The following is a 17,652-nucleotide window of genomic DNA, read 5'->3' on the forward strand; positions in this document are numbered from 1 at the left end:
AAAGAGGCTGCCCCACTAGGCCTAGCCTGAGCATATGAGACCTCACAGACCACCCCACAGCCACACCCTTCTTCCAACAAGGCCACACCTTCTAATACTGCCACTCCCTATGGGCCAAGCATTCAAACACATGAGTCTGTGGGGGCCATTCCTATTCAAACTACTACACAGAGTCTAGTTTTGTAGCGTGGGCTGGCTTTGAATTCCTAATCCTCATGCTACAGCCTCTTGTGCTCCTAGACTACAGGCTTATGCTGTGACACAGAGCTTGAAGAATTCTTTTCTAGAAGCCTTTTAGTGTACTTGTTCTCAAGTCTCTTTGGCTAGAATTGGGCCACATAGTACTTCTGCACAGTCCTGAGGACAGGAATTTATAATTCCCATACTTCTGTGGGCATATAGATGTCTAGTGCGTATGTAGTGATTGGAAAGTTGCAGAGGAACTTGGGTTATCTCTGGTGGTTTAGAATGTACCCAAGTTGAACAAGAGAGAGGTGGACACTCAGCAGACTCCCTTTGCCTGTCAGTGGGTAGGATTAGGTTCTATAATGAGGCTTTCTTTGGACCACCAGCTCCTAAATAATGACACGGAGACTTGATTTTACTTATGAATGACTAAGCATTATAGCTAAGCTTGTTTCCAACTACCTCATAGTTTAGTTAACATATTTATACTTGACTAGGTTCTGCCACATGGGTTGTTACCACCTCCTCAGTTTCTTATCTCCATGTCTGGGTGATGAATCTCCCACACCCCTCTCTCTCCCAGAGCTCCTCTTTCTGCCCAGAAGCCCCACTTTTCTTTTTTGCCTTTGGTATAGACCATCAGCTTTTTACAAGGAATGGTTACAAAATATGATATAGCCATATAAATAAATAACAATGCCAAAGTCTGGTCTGCACTCAACTTTCTGCTGGCACAGAAATCAGCATTTGAATAATCTTCACACAGCTGACAATAACATTATCCCAACAGGGTTTCTGGACTTCTTCCTAGTTCTATAGGGAAACATCATTTTATAGACGGGTAATAGAAGAGCCTTTGGGAGACCAGGGAAGGAAAGGGTGTGATGTCTACTTCACAGTGCTTTCCATTTCCTCCTTTCTATTCCCTATTCTTCTTTGGTGCTTTAAACAAGAAGAGGACCTTCCAGTGGGCTCTTCCAGCTTCTGTGGGCCCTGGGTATATTCTATAATAAAGACCTTTCCTCAGACTGTTGCTTCTCATGACTGCATCTCAGTGACTATGGACCTCACTGAGAAGCTTCATCTAACTATACTATTAGCTGACTCTAGGCAAATTATTTCACCATTCTGGGCCAGTTTCTTCATCTGTGCTCTCCAAACATGCTCATAGAACTCACCTGACATGACTGTTTAGAACATTGTAAATAAAACCAAACAAAACAGGTTCCACACCTAACCCTACTGGAACCATCGTGCCATGACCCTCAGTTCCCAAGTGAGAGAGCCTGTGAGCACTACTGCCCCTACTGACTGGACTGGGAGTAGCACAGATGATAGCTCTGCATCCTTCCCTGTTTAGTCACTAGCTCCTGAGGTCAAGTTCAAGTCCAGGCTATAACAGGCAGCAAGAAAGCCCTGGCTGGTATTTCCCTCTTAGCGTGCAGGGTTCATAGTTCTTCAGTTCTCCAAGGTTAAGAAGGATGTTTCAAAAGTTATGAGGGAAAAAAAAAAAGAGGAAACAAAAACAATCCAGTTTATTCTAACTTTATATCATCTCTTTGCAGGTCCATTTACTCGACCTCATCCAGCCTTATGGCGAATGGTTTTTGGTGAGTCCCATTAGTAGATAAAATTATTTTCTATTTAAAAAAAAACTTTTCTCTGTGCATCACACTAGTAGTTTTATACCATACAAAAAAAAAAAAAAAAAAAAAAAAAAACCAAAGAAACAAACAAACCATTTTTAGTGTACCTAATACAAAAAATGTTAGATTCTTTGATCAAAAAATAAGTGATTGGTGATGGCATAAACTGTCAGACATAGGATCCTTTTCTGTTGCACATGCCTGCTTCTGATGTTTTGTTTCTTCTTATACACAGAGCTTAGCTTCAGCAAATGCCTCTTATTTTCTGTCTTGTTTCCCTTTCCTGGAGCTCATGCTCAAGTGCAGATAACAGCACATTTGTCTTGTTAGCATCTGTGGAGGCCCAGCAGTGCACTCTCTAGGAACTCAAAAAAGAGAGCTCTCTTCTGACAGACAGCGCCTCATTGAGTCTGAAGTTTGTCATTAAGCATATAAATATTGAGTCTTATTTTTTTTGATTCTGTCATCCAGAAAGTCAAATTGCCTGAATGAGTGTAAAATACATTTTTAATACTTAGATTCTGGACTTCATCTTGCCTAAGTAACACATAAAATAAATTACTGTAGGTTAGAACAGTATAACCATACTTGAAGTTTTAAGAGAATATTTTGCTTTTAAGTTGCCTCCTTCATTTTTTAAGGTAACTCTTCATTTTTGTTTGTTTGTTTGGTTGGTTGGTTGTCTTTGAGACAGATCTGTGTATCCCTGGCTGTCCTGGACCTCACTGTATAGATCAAGCTGACTTTAACCCTGTAGAGATCTCCCTGAGTTCTGGGATTAACGTTGTGTGCCACCACACCCAGCAACTGTTCATCTTTTCAAATTTACTTAGAAGTCTTCACTAGCAGTTTTTTTACTAGCATATGACAGGTTTGAAGACCAGATAACTGTGGAGATGCAACAAATAAGACTCTGTCCCTGTGACTCCCTCCTCCATCCAAGGACCAGAGGGCCGCCATAATAAGCAAACTCCTAAAGAATTCAATAGTAAAAGGTTACTAAGCATTAGCTACTTACAACTGTGTGAGTTGACAGCCACTGGGCTGCTTCCACTGAAATAGTGAGGAGAGGCTGAGGGAGTGACACTCAGTGTAAAGTTTAGATGCAACCAAGTACCTGTGCATGTAGCACAGTCAGGGAGCAGGACCTTCAGCTAGAAGAGAATGTCTGCTAAGTGGCCGGTCTCATGGCTGGAAAGCACTTGGCATGTTATAGGCCCTGGTGGGTGGGGGAAGAGCAGTAAACAAAAGAGCAGAGAATACAGAATTATTCAGACTTGTGGGCAGGGTAAAGAGTTCGGGTGCAAAGGACATTGGAGCACTTTCCTAGAAGGATGGAATGGTTGTATTTACTATTTGAAAAAGATCTCCCTGGTGCTACAGAAGTAGCTCAGTTGTTACAGTGCTTGTTTTACAAGCATAGGGAACTGAGTTCAGTCCCCAGCACCCCAAGCACTCAAACACACACATACACCATTTTTGCTGTAGTATTGAGGGTTTCATAGTGCTTGAAGCTCAGCCTAGAACCCTAGCATAAATATTCCTATGTCATAGATCATTTCTATGGTAAAAGAATTATCTCACAAAGATTGTAATTTTAAAAGGTTATAGTGTGTGTGTTGGGGGGGGGGCTCATTAACGATTAAAATTTGAAAAACTGGTACATAAATTCAAAACCAAGGTAGTTCTTATGTGTCAGAAAATTTATGTTCCTTGCCTCTGGGATGTGTGGCTATGTTGACCCAACTCTACAGGGGTCCTTAATACAATACTCTCCTTGGTGAATGGAGAGGGGCCTGGCTAGAAGGCCTGAGGCTAAAGCCCTTGCTATGGATAGATTCATACTAGCCATGCAAATTCTCTTCTCTTGGGAACCTGGAGGTCAGAGCCAAGCCACATTTGTGATTCAAGGTAATCAGTGTGACAATTCCTGGATGCCCTGCATCTCTCATCTAATTCCAGCCAGTTTAACAGAATAAATCACAGGCCCACTTTGGGGTTGGGATGGGGAATGGAATCTTTGGAACTTGATTTTGCCTTGGAGTGTATTAGTGGCTTTACTGTTTTAAATGACATGGTGATTTAGGATAGCAATTATGGTAGCTATGACAAGAAAATCATACCTGCCAGGGCTAATTTGAAGGATAAGTCTCGGATGGAGTATGAAAGTATGCCCCACCCGGCGTCTGCCCATTCAGCTTCATAACACATTGATTCACTCATCTGATTTCCTCATTGACCTTGGGATAAAATCAGAAAGCCTTGCCTTGCCCCCTAATCCCGTCACTTCAGCACCCCTTAGTCCATTCCCCTGTCTACCAGCACCCAGCCTCATGGTGAGTTAACTCTTTCTTCGGGGACATATTTACATGGCCTTTCTCTATTTATGTCCTGTCAGGCCTGCCCTACACATTCTCTGGCTGCTGGTCCTTCAAGGCTTAGCTTAATTATCATTTCCCCAAAGAGGGAGATTCTTTTCAGCCTGAATTAGGACTGTGTATCCAATCGTCTCAACAACAACAACAAACAGACCTGGCTATGATAGAGTCTCAAAAGGCTGCATTCTGATATTCATATATACTCCAAGCCACTGGGTCTAATGTGTGTCTCTCCTAACCTTGACCTTGTTTTGTTTTTGTCAGGCCTCAGTGTGCTGTACTTCCTCTTCTTGGTTTTCCTCCTTTTCCTGAACTTTGAGCAGGTTAAATCCCTGATGTATTGGCTAGATCCCAATCTTCGATATGCCACAAGAGAAGCAGACATCATGGTATGTACTTGTTAGTGGTCCTGTTGTTAATGTGATATGGTCCTGGGCGTAGGAAGCACTGGGTCCACATTTTAAGTTGATCAATCTCCTTATTTCGTGGTAGCATAGCTAAAAATTGGATCTCGGGGTGCACCATTGTATGGATTTTCCAAAGTGATGCCATCCAGGAAATGCTGAGAATACACACACTGCCATCACATGGCCTTTGGCCTGAACTCTGCTCAAGTACTTAATAGCCTGCTCCCTTTTTGGTGAAAATGGTAATGCATATGGTGGGTAGGAAGGGCATATTGTGAACTGAACAGAGTAATATTGTCTGTGCATTCCACAAGGCCTGCACAGTGCCTGCCACACACTGGTCTCTTCAGCTACTGCTGTTAACCAGTCATGTTCAGCACCTCTGCTATATGTGCCTGTAGCCAGATTTTAGCTGCATGCTACAAAGAGGCTAACTATAATGACTTAAGCTGTTTCATTTGTTACATATTTAGAATACACACACACACACACACACACACACACAAACCCTTTTTAGTTTTACCTAAAACAACTTTTATTTTGACTTTCTTTTATTGATAAGACTATTTGGGGAAGAAACATTGTTTCCTTTACATTCACAATGATCATTTCTGTGATGAGGTATCTTGGCTTTTGCCCATACTAATCAGTCTTCCAGCTCTCCTGACATGAGCAGCACCACCTGCGTGTACTGTTAGACCCCAGAGCTAAGAAGTCATTCCTCAGGAGTGTCTGTATTTCACATGTGAGTCTCCTGTGTTTCTGAATGGCCAACCTCACGAAGGAGCATTCCACTCTCTTCATGACTCCAGCCTATAGAACTCAGGGATGCCTTTTACACCGATACCCAGAGAATGAGTACTCAGCTAGAGGGCTGGCAGGGTTCCAAGTGCAGCAGCTTCTTGAGAGGTAAGAGGCAGAGGTCCCTTTAGTAAGGTGTGCCACAGTCCCAGCGGGCAACTGTGTCACTCTCCTCAGAGCTCTCCAAGCCCTGTTGTTACGGAGCTCTTATGGAGGTTTTGTTACAGAATGTAGGGTGGGACTGGAAAGTTCCCACTTCCAATACATCTGTCTTTTGGTGCTCAGCTTCCAACCCAGGAGCCACCACTTACTGCCTCTTTAAAGAGACACTACAACCGCTGTGATTTCCAGGGCATGAGGAACTCTCCTGAAACAGGTCAAAGACCATCAGTACAAAGGATGCACTCAGGACCCTTTCTCCTCAGAAAACTGCAAGGGAGCCAGGGACTAAAACCAACGTCAGTAGCAGCTGTTTTGTACTGTGACATTCTTGTCTAGTGTTTTGAAGGCCTACCATCCAGTGAAGGTTAAAGGACAAGCTGGTGGTGTTCTGGAGAAAGAATAAGCGTTTGGGGCACAGATCTTTGCTCTGCACCACTCCCACACCCAGATTTCCTGCACACTAGACGCAGGAATAAAGGCTTGCTGTAGTTTGCTTTTTATTCTGTGATAAATACCATGACCAAAGTAGCCCGGGAAGAAAACAGTTTAGTTGGCTTACATGTTCCAGTTCCAGCTGACCACTGAAGGAAGTTAGGGCAGGAACTCAAGCAGCAGCAGATGTCGCTTACTGACTTACTTGCTCCTTGCTTATTGCAAGAGATATTTAAAATGGCAGCATTCAGTCTGGCTTTTCTTAATCAGCTGCCATGTTCCCAGCTAGCCTAGGCCTGCGGCCAGGAGCGGCTGCGGCTGGTGGCTGGCCGTATAGCCACTGCTCAGCTTGGGCTGTCTGCTCAGCAGGTGAGAGACACCAGCCCTGCCAGTCTTTCACACTGTCTGCACAATGCTTGGCTGAGCCCAAACCAGTCCACCATCCACGTGGGCTCGGTACAAATGAGACTATAATGCTTAGATTATCAAAAATATGTTTGGTAATGCTCAATAACAAGATGCTCATACAATCGAAGGTGTAACCCAATACCCAACCTAGATATACCAGCTACCTTTGACTGCTAGAGACACACGCACATCTGTTTCCATGTTCCCCCTTCTCTCTCTCTCTCTCTCTCTCTCTCTCTCTCTCTCTCTCTCTCTCTCTCTCTCTCTCTCTCTCTCGATCTCCCCTAGCTCCTCCCCTTCCTCTTCTTACTCCTCCCACCTTAGTTCCTCCTACACTTGCCTTGCTCAACTTGTCTCTTAAATAGCCCAGGATCTATCCAGTAGTAGTGTTGCTCACAGTGGACTAGGCTTCCTAGTCAAGAAAGTATCCCACAGACCAATCTGATAAAGATATTGCTTAGTTGAAGTCTCCCCGAAGGTGACTCTAGTTTGTGTCAAGCTGACAAAAAAAAAAAAAAAAAAAAAAAAACTAACCGACACCAGGCAAGGTTGGGATTCCACCCTCCTGCTCCATTCTTATGTGGAGCTTCATCACAGTTAGTGCCATCTCTGATGCCATCCTTTGTATCAACTAACTTCAGATCAAAAAGATTAGGGAGAGACAGTTACCACTATACCAGTCATGGACAGAGTATTTTCTTGTCATTTTCCTCAAACCACACAGAGCATTTGTACTGTGTTAGGTAGGAAGAGGGAGGAAGCAGCCAAACTGCTATGCCCGCCCTGCAGCAAGGACCTCAGAGGTGGTGACTAATTGGGGCCTTCTAGGAATTAATTGGTGAATCTACTCTTTAAAGTTCTAATGCTGGGTTATTCAAATTGGCTCTTTGTAGTTTTTAAAGTGTCTTTGTTCAATGAAAGCATACATTTCCAAATCCCCCAGAACCACTTCCTGCTTGTGATTATGTTGAGTGGCCACTAAAATTGACACTCCCAACTTAGGTCTTTATCTAGCCCTAAGCAGCCTATTCCAGAGTAATCATAGGGTGAGGGGTTGAAGAACTATGGGCTGGCAGTACCTTGTCATTCTCCTTAAATTAATTGGCAAGTGGTTTCAGTCCCAGAGTGTCTCTGTCAGCCAGGAAGAGTATACTGTTGCAGAATCTGGGAACTTGCCTGTGGATTCCTGTGGTAAATAACGAGTTCACTAGGACTCCACACTCATGCGTGTTCTGCTCAACTTAACAAAAGCTGTAACAGCAGGAGTCTTAGAGTAACTTGTTAGTTTCTGAGTGAATTAGTATAAGAAGAGTTTGTAATTCGTAGTTTCTAAATGACAGTTGCAACACTGGCATAAAATGGTTAAGAATGTAATTAGACGAAGGTTCAACATATCTTTAAAAAGTGACATCACATGAACTTGGCCACAGAGAAGCTGAATAGAAGCTAGCAATAGAAACACAAAGAATCCAGTAGACTTGGACATTTAAAAACACTTTCTAAAAATCTTGGGTTGAAGAAGAACTTATTGTGGAATATTTGTAAATTCCCAATGACAGTGAAAATGCTGAGAAGATCAGGCGAGTGACCTCTGAGGAAGATGAAAAACCTGAACTGCTTTAAACAGAAGAGTCTCCACCCAAAACTGCATTAGTTATTATATAAGCTCAAAGCTGAAAGTTCTCAGGCACTTAAGAATGTTGGTTCTGGGGCTGGGCTATGAAGGCCTTGTTGATCCGTAGTTATGGGGTCTGCTGGAGACTCAGTATCACGCGGGAGCTGACAGAGGTAAGACGTGGACAAAAGTATCACCAGGCTTTGTGTCACAGTGACACTGAATAACGGAAGCTACGGTGTCTTAGAGGGTAGTCTAATTCTAATTTCAGCTTTGAGTACATTATATATTCCTAAGGCATTTTGAATCGTATGTTTGTTATGCAACCAATTAACATGTTTGAACTTCTTTATGTTAACCAGGAATATGCCGTGAACTGTCACGTGATCACCTGGGAAAGAATCGTTAGTCACTTTGATATATTTGCATTTGGACATTTCTGGGGCTGGGCCATGAAGGCCTTGTTGATCCGTAGTTATGGGCTCTGCTGGACCATCAGTATCACGTGGGAGCTGACAGAGGTAAGACATGGACAAAAGTACCACCAGGCTTTGTGTCACAGTGACACTGTGTAGAGGAGGCTATGACTTCTTAGTTGGTAGCTCATCCTCTAGCCCCTGGGGAACAATATTGAACTTATACAGTCCTGTGACAATACCGTGTACTTTTATGTAAAAAGCAAAAACAAAACAAAATTTTTTGTGTCCTTAAGAACGTGTGCTCCTTTGTGGTAAGTCTTAAAGAAACACAAACGAAACAAGTAAACGAATGACATTGGAGTCCAGAGTATGACAAATCCATGTAAAGGGGAAATCTGTGTAGAAGCAAGTGGTTCACTGTGCCCACACGCTGGTTTTCTTGTTAGATCTGTGGGACTGGGTGTTCGATTATAAGAGCATCCACTGGGTGTTTTCTCTCTCGGGGACTTCCCAGTAGAGCCCTATGACCTGTTATTAAGAGGTAGTACCCATTAATTAATGAGAGGTACACCCCCAGGGAAGCTATCAACGAACTGAAAGTTGGAGAACTACTTCCAATTAGTTCAATATTTATTAATCATTCCCAAGACGCAGAATTTGACTATGTGTACAGCGTATTTCTCAGTGCCAGCTATTGCTGACCTGAATGTACAGAAGCATTCCAGTTAGGTGAGCTTCTGTCAGTGTGTTCCTAGTTTGGGAGGCTAGAGTCTGCAATCAAGCTATGGGCAGGGTTGCTTTCCTCTGACAGTGCTGTGGACACCCAACCCAGGTCTCCTTTTAAGAGCCTTTGCCCACTTGGTACAGTCTTTAGCATCCCTTGACTTAAAGATGCATCACCCTGATTTCTAACTTTATCATCAGGTGGCCTTTTCCCTGTGTGTATGAGTTTCTATGGACTTCTTTTTATAAGGACACGAACCATAAGTGGATCAGGCCTTACTTGGTTGGTTTCAGTGCGAACTCTACTTAAGTTGCTACTTCTGCAATGACTAAAGTTCCAAGTGAATTCGCCCTCTAGGGAGTGGGAGGCCAAGGCAAGGGAATTCTCAGAGGATGAAGTTCAGCTCCCACATAGCACTGCTTAGTCACTTATATCCCAGTAAGAATTCTCCCAATCATCTGTATCTATTCCCATTGTGCAGAGGAAGGAAACTGAGTTCAGGCTGACATTGTAGAAGAGTCACACCTCCATCCCAGATGTAAACCCACCTTCCTGCCATTATATCACATTCTACCTGGGTAAGCATTTTCCTTGCCCAGTTATTCTGCGACTGTGTAAAGCAACTGGCCTTTCTCAGACTCCTTTGCTTTCCCTTACCTGGCAGGGTTATTTTCTGTCCTTTTTTGCTATTCCCCAGGATTCTCTGGTCTCCAAATCCTGGAGTACAGCCACTGAAGTCTTTCATTCCTCTGTTCCCACTCATGTCTAATCTATGTTTTGTCTGAAGTGTTTTCCAGTACCCCATCACATCAAGACCTCCTCTTCCTACAAACTCTTTAGTGGTCCATTGCTCTTGAAAGTCAGCTTAGGAATCCAAGAGGAACTGACTACTGCATCCAAGTCTGGCCTCGCTGAGCCCATCTCAAGCTAATGGTCCATTTGTCTGTTTTTTGTGGGTTTTGTGTGTGTGTGTGTGTGTGTGTGTGTGTGTGTGTGTGTGTGTGTGAACACCTTCTCTATCAGAGCCTGGGCCAGCCCTTCTTTTCTGTTCCTCACCTTTTAGACTATTCTTTCCCTGGCTATCATATTTTTCCACCTCTCCACTACCCATGTTCCATGTTCAGACTCAGAACCTCCTGTCTGCCTTAAGAGCATGTGACCCATGTCTGCATGCCCCAGATCCAAGTACTCTACCTTACACATCACACGTGCTCCACAGTTCTATTAATGAGTGAGGGAACGAAGATGTTCCAGCTCTCAGACTCCATCCCTTAGGGTTCTATCTTGCTCCAGGATTTGTAACCTTCCCGGAAGCACCTAGGCTGAAGGGCATCTTTCATGCCCACTTCTGCCCATAGTTTTGATTCTGTAGTTTCTTTTCCTTCTAGTCTTAGCATTGGTATTCCAACTCTGGTAGCTTACAACCTGGAAAGGCGCATCAGTGGTGATGCCAGCCCTAACACAGCAGCCACAGACTCAGCATGCGGTAGCTGTCCTGTGGCCTCTCAGTTTTGGGCACATTGAAAAGAAACATTTGACGGACAGAATGCATTCATTACTGAGTGCTGTCATCAGTATCTGTGTAATTTCACTTTAGGCTGGATTGTCTTTCAGCAGGGTGTGGTGCTTCAGATGTAGCTGACACTCCCTTTGTTTTGTATTAAACAGTTTCCTGGAGACCTTGTCTCTAGATCTTACCATGGCCCTCTCTGGAATGGCCTCTTTTCCCATCTCTTGAATTCTATAATTTCTGTTTACATTTCCACTCCAACATAGTTTCATTCCAGAAACCAGTTCTTAGATGTCACCCCTGTAGCACTTGCCCCCCTCCCCCCTTGCTGGGATATTTTGAGGTTGAACCTCCAGATCCTTAGCCTAGTCTTCCTGTTGACTGGCCACCACACATATCATAGTGCCTACTGAGAGATGCCACCACTGGCCACCAGTAGTCAGAGATGTCCTTTTGAGCCTCCAGTGTCCTTCACTGCCATCAACAACCAACCTTTCTGGTTCTTTTACGGTTACTCATGCTTGGCCCCCATACTGCATTGTTCCCAAACGCTCAGCTTGCTTTCTCAGGCTTCTCATTTGAGGATTTTGCTACACTTTGTTGTCAGCTTTGAAACTTTCCCTTTATTCTCCTTGAAGATACTTCTGTGTGACATTAGCCAATGTGACTCATTCAACTTCCACTGTTTCTTAAATTCCATTTTTTTTTTCTGTTTTGTTTTTAAAAGAGAGCTATTTTGGTAAATGTTGTTTGGAAAAAAAAAAAACAAACAAACCACTCTTCAGTATAAAAAGCAAAAGCCTCGTTCAGACTTTGTTATTGTTGTTTTTATATACATTGGGGGAAAAGGAAACTCATCTTCTGAAATATAATATTAAAAAAGAAATGTATATGCATGACGTGCCCCGTTGATGCTGTTTGCCCAACTGTCATCTTTTGTGTTCCTCAGCTTTTCTTCATGCATCTTCTGCCCAACTTTGCTGAGTGCTGGTGGGACCAGGTCATTCTGGACATCCTATTGTGCAATGGTGGTGGAATCTGGCTGGGCATGGTCGTTTGCCGGTTTTTGGAGATGAGGACTTACCATTGGGCAAGCTTCAAGTGAGTCTTCTTTGGAACCTTGGTCACAGTGTTGTGTCTGTCTCATTTGTGCTTTACTATGAGTGGGTTTTAATACAATCTCTCTTTTTTTTTTTTTTTCCTCTGTGTATCCCTGGCCGTCCTGGAACTCCCTCTGTAGACCAGGCTGGCCTCGAACTCAGAAATCTGCCTGCCTCTGCCTCCCAAGTGCTGGGATTAAAGGTGTGCGCCACCACCGCCCGGCTAGTACAATCTCATAATAACTGATGAATACACTTTGGCAAGTGAAGCACTTGTAATTGAAGCAATTATAAATCTGATTTCAAACATCCATCTAGAAAATGCTGCTGAGTTAGTTATTAACACATCATGTCAACACTTGGGAGGCTGAGGCAGGAGGATTGTGCAAGTTCAAGGCCAGTCTGGGCTATGAAGTGCTTTTCATGGCAGCTTGGCATTATATAGTGAGACTCTGTCTTAAAACACACACATACACACACCAAAAAAGGTGTAGAAAGTGCTAAATCATACACCCTTTTGTCTTTTAACCTTTTGTTTATTTAAAGGCTCTGAGCATGCTCTTAGTTCAAAATAATTCCCACAGCCATTCCTTTTAGTTCGTTCACTTCCTTAGCCTGATCGCCTCCAGATTAAGTGGATAGCTTCCTGCCCCTGGGGATAGCTTCTCCAACTTTTATCAGACCATTGCTTGAATGAGCTCTTGAAGACATGTCCCACTCTGTGTTAGTGAGAGTTCTGTTGCTGTGAAGAAACACTATGACCCCTGCAACTCTTATAAGGCAAAACATTTAATTGGGACTGCTTACAGGTTCAGAGGTTCAGTCCATTATCAGCATGGCAGCACACAGGGAGGGATGCACAGTGTTGGGGAAGGAGCTGATAGAGAATTGTACATCTGGTTCTGCAGGTGGCAGGAAGACAGTGAGAGTGGGCTTGCCTTGAGCTTCTAAAACCTTAAAGCCCACCCCCAGTTACATATGTCCTACAAAAATGCCACACCTGTTGCCACACCTATTGCCACACCCATTGCAGCAGGGCTCCTAAGTGTGCTACTTCCTTATGAGCCTCTGAGGCCCTTTTCATTCAAACCACCACACACCTCTGTTTTAGCTTCTCCAGTCTTAAGTACGAAGTGTCTGTCTATGGCCTAGGAGAGAAGACCCTTTGACATGTCACGCCGGGCACCCACAGTCCCATGGCTCTCCACAAGCTCCTTCTGTGCTAGAGACTTGGTCTGCATTCTGAAAACTAGGCTGTTCTGCTTTCCTTTGCTGACTGTGATTACTTGTCAATATCAGGAAGTTTACCCTGACTCTAGCTTGAGTGTCACATCTCTGTGCTTGTAGGGGGCAGTTTGTGTTGTTACCACTGCTGCGTTGTGCTTAGTTCAACTTGCTGTTCAGCTTCTGGCAGGAACCATGCCATGGGTGAGGAGAAGAGCCAAGCTGTGGTAATGGCAGTAGGTGCTTCCGTTGCATTAGGAAATCTGTATCATGAAATATGAGCATTTCCCTAAAGCAGCCAATGTCCTTCCAAGAGATGATTTTAAAGGGATTTTCCATATATATCTCAACTTAGAGACAAACCATAAAGTAGGAACTTGTGTCTGTTTGTCTTGGTCAGGTTTTTGAGCAATGAATACACATACAGGAATAGCTTCAGAGAACTTGTTCATTTTAATGGGGGTGGGGTGGGTATGTATGATCCTGGGGAGGTAGCCAGGGTCTCTGGGGCAAAGTTTGTGCGGTTGTATACAATTGATCAGGGATGTTGGAAGACGCTTCATCTGCATATTCAGAGCTGAGGGTTTGGGCTGGGGGCTGGGGGTGAGGGGTGACCTTATAAGGTCAAACAAAGACTGACTTCTGATAACTGGCAAGGTAATAAATTCTTACTAGAGTTGATGGTGAGAGCCAGATTTCTGGTGCTAGGTTGGGAGCAGGGAAGATAGCTAACTCCTGCCTTTCTGTCTTTGAGGTTTCCAGGGTTGAAACTGTCTCAACCCTTCCTCCATGTCTCTAGGCCATTACAGTTCCACAGTGACTGGTTCATGATCATTCAAGTGTTCCCAGGGTTTTACTGTTAACAAAGCTACAGTGAAAATTATGACATATATGTGTATCTATATGTCCATCTCTAGTCCTTTCTCCCTTTTTAATTGGCACGCTTCTTGTAATTAAGAGTCCACTGATTTCAGTCTCACCTACATTGAACGTGTAGATGTATTTTTTCACTGTTTCCTTGAATCTAATTTTAAACTTTTCAGATTTATCCCACATTAAATTGAAAGGGTTTCTGCCTAATTTTCTGGAGTTTCTCTTTTCACTGTTCAAGAATTCAAGTTCAAGAATACTTGGATGTTACCATACACAGAACTGTAGTTTTCCATTTTGACATAGCCTGCCCCCGCACTAGTTGGGCTGAGCCCAGTGCCTGCATATGCTGAGCAAGTTCTGGACCATCTCCTCCAATCACATTAAGCTACAGTGACAGCCTTCAACGCACTCTGTATCCCTTACACATCAAGCTTTTAGTAGCTGGGATTGCAGGCCTTCCCTCTTCTTTCAATTCTTTGAATTGTGTGTCTTTTCCCTAGAATAATATGTTTGATCTATCTCAGAGTTTTTGTTTCTGAGGTTTTCTTTTTTTCTTTTCTTTTCTTTTTCTTTCTTTCTTTCTTTCTTTTTTTTTTTTTTTGCTTGTTGGTTTTTTTAGATGAAATCTACTAATATAGCTTAGGCTAACCTTGAACTTTATCTTCCCAATTTATCCTCTGGAATACTGGGATTATAAGCCTACCTGTTCAGCCTAGGGCAGGATCATACTGGTATGTGGTACAAAGGGGAGAGTTTATAACTTTTGACATTAATTACTACCTTACCCTCTTTGGCTTACTAATAATCCTTTATTTGCCTGTTGACGTGAGGCCTTTGTAATTACTTAAAGACAATCTATTGTTTAATGGTACCTGGGCTCGACGGTGCTCCAAGAAGTGGAGCAAAGTGCTCCTTTGGAGTCCTGCATCAGTTCTGAGGGTAGACTACTGCTATTCTCTTTGGGATGGCAGGAGTAAGGCCAAGGTTCTGTAACTTGCCTAAGGATACACAGTCACTAAACAGTGGCGTGTGAATTTATACCAGGCTGACTCAGAAACAGCCACAATACTTCATTTATCCTCTGAGTTTAACAGAATCATTTTGTCAAGATGCCAGGTCATAAGCTCACTACTAAGCACTCAGTATTTTAAACTCACATTAAATATATAAGTGAATATCGACTATTTTAAACTAAGCTAGCCTCTTTACTACATTAAATATTATGTTTATGGATTGTGATGTGTTTCTGTTTCTGTTTGGTTAAGTTTGGCATTTTGAAAATACAGGTCCTCTGCCATACTTGTTAATTAGTCTCTGTTCTCATTGCTGTTGTGACTCCAACCTTGTTAGGGTGTCTTCCCAGCACATTTTTATGCTGAAAAGACATATAAGGCTGGTAGATAAGAGTCGTAACCTGCTTTTCTCCTGTCTTCTCTCCCTCTGGAAGGAAAGGTCTGAAATGTTATTTATGTCATTGGCACTGAGCACACAGTCTAAACACCAGAGTCCTCAGTGTAAACCTCTGGTGAATTAGATTCCCCACTGGGTATTTAAATGGCCTGGATTTCAGTTTAACTGCCTTAGTTGTAACGCTGGGATTATACCCAGTTCCTATGTTGACAAAGCTGGTCTATACCACCTAATCTTTGAGCCTAAATATTTTCTCACATGTAAGATACATTTTTTTCTGTCATGAGACATTTAAATGAGCGATTCTCAGGATTAAACTCATGAAAAGTGCTGTTGCTCTTACCCCAAACTCTAGGGAAGTATAGGGTAAATCAGTGATACTGGTGAGCTCATGAAGCCTACAACACCCCTGCACTGGAATAGAATCCTTGCTCCACCTACATTCTTTCTGGGTGCTTCTAGGTTATGTCGTCAGTGCCTGTTTAACTTCATTTGACACTGCTTCACAAACTGAGCCTTATCTTAGCTCAGCTGCACCAAGATTCCTGATCTTGTTGACATCACTGTGCCCTGCCCATCCTCCCTGAAACTCCAGCCCCCAGTCCAGTGTGTATCTTGGACCCTTTCAATAGAAAGGACCTTCTCTGTTCTAAGCACTTGCTAGAGTAGCATCAGCTCTGGCTTTCCTTTTCCCCGTCTCTCTAACCCCTCGATTTTCATGGTTTCCATTCTCTTCTCCTAGGGACATCCACACCACCACAGGGAAGATCAAGCGTGCTGTGCTGCAGTTCACCCCTGCTAGCTGGACTTATGTCAGGTGGTTTGACCCCAAGTCTTCCTTTCAGAGAGTGGCTGGTATATACCTTTTCATGATCATCTGGCAGGTAATCTTATAAATACCCATTCTAAGTGGGAAAAAAAAACCATAAATCTTCTTAAAGTCTAGAATTAATGGTAGACTGCATTTCGCTGGATACGTTGGAAGAGATTTTTGTAGCTGGCATATAAGGCAATTAAAAGCTAGCTTACCCTGTCCGAGGAGCTGCTTCAATGTGGAGACATTTTAAAATATGAGCCTCTGAGTTACAAATTAGAAACTGATTTCCTAGAAATGGTCATATTTAGCACCCAATGACTTAGGTATTAACATTCTGAAGAATAATTTCAAAAACCAAAGAAACTGTGGGATGACTTTTCCTTATTTTTTAGTTTAATTTTTAATTTTAGTTTTTGTATTGCTGGGTATAGAATCCATGGTGTCCAAGCTCTGTCTTTTCCTTATTAGAAGGAACATAGCTGGTTTTTCTAGGTCCTTTTACCTGCAATATAAACACCCTATTAACTGAATCTTTTCTTATATTCTTAACTCTTTTGTGTACAAAATTTTACCTTAGTTTTTTCTTTTTTGTATAATGTCCACAGCTATGCTGTGGAAATGGAAGCACTGGTTAGATCTTGGGGAAAACTGGAGGAGAGAAGCAGAAATTCCAGATGGGAGAAATCTCAGTAGTCACAAGAGAAGAACGCTCATGCCTCAGACTCTTTATTTTCCCCTGATCTTATCTCCAGGGGTTTTTATAGCTTCTGGCAACTCACCATGGGAAGCTAGATTTTGCCTAAAGGCTCGTTAAGAATCATCAAAATTTTTGGACCTTCACACATGCACTGGATTGCATATATACATCACACATAATAAATATATAAATAAATGGGAATTTTGAAAATTAAAATACAATGGAAAAGATCAGAACATATCACTTTTAAGAAAAAAATCTTGTTCACACATGGAAAACAATTCCTTTCTTGATAGATGGAAAGGTGTAAGTAAATAAATCATTACTTTGGTTTAGTAATGTCACTATGCCTCTATATGTATAAGATTGATCTGAAAATTTAGCCAACCGTAAATAAAAATATTTTCCCAAAATCCTTGCAAACTGGGAGTGGTGCTACACACTTATCCCAGCCCTTGGGAGAATGAGACAAGATGATTAATGCAAGTTCAATACCAACCTTGGCTACATGGTATCAGGTCAACCAGCACTGCATAGTAAGATCCTATCCTGGAACGCTACCAACAAAAATTGCATCTGTCCTGAGCACACACACACTATATGCCTCTGTAGTTATCTTTCAGATGGACTTCAAGCTTCATAGGTCAGTGCTGATTTATTTAGAGTTGGACTTTCTTTAGAACTGGCCTGATTTCCAAGGCTACATACAGAAGCTAGCTTATTCTCCCCAAGGAATTCCTTCAGTGTGGAGAAATTTTAAAATATGAGCCTCTGAATTACATGAGCCTCTGATTTGCATGACTTTCCCTGGGGTCAGAGTCTGTCCCAGCAGATCACACAGAG

At 42.7% G+C, this 17,652-nt stretch overlaps 1 protein-coding gene across 1 annotated transcript in view; it reads left to right on the forward strand.

Annotated features, from left to right (window-relative positions):
• Ptdss1 (phosphatidylserine synthase 1) overlaps nucleotides 1–17,652 on the forward strand; it is a 64,330-nt gene that overhangs the window by 17,897 nt on the left and 28,781 nt on the right. Inside the window, exons 3-7 of the mRNA XM_034516443.2 lie at nucleotides 1,752–1,796; nucleotides 4,475–4,599; nucleotides 8,398–8,556; nucleotides 11,638–11,789; nucleotides 16,038–16,179. Coding sequence (XP_034372334.1) covers nucleotides 1,752–1,796; nucleotides 4,475–4,599; nucleotides 8,398–8,556; nucleotides 11,638–11,789; nucleotides 16,038–16,179 — 623 coding nt within the window. The remainder of the gene's footprint in view (nucleotides 1–1,751; nucleotides 1,797–4,474; nucleotides 4,600–8,397; nucleotides 8,557–11,637; nucleotides 11,790–16,037; nucleotides 16,180–17,652) is intronic.

Source organism: Arvicanthis niloticus, chromosome 13 (genome assembly GCF_011762505.2).
Source record: "Arvicanthis niloticus isolate mArvNil1 chromosome 13, mArvNil1.pat.X, whole genome shotgun sequence".
Classification (NCBI taxonomy): domain Eukaryota; kingdom Metazoa; phylum Chordata; class Mammalia; order Rodentia; family Muridae; genus Arvicanthis; species Arvicanthis niloticus.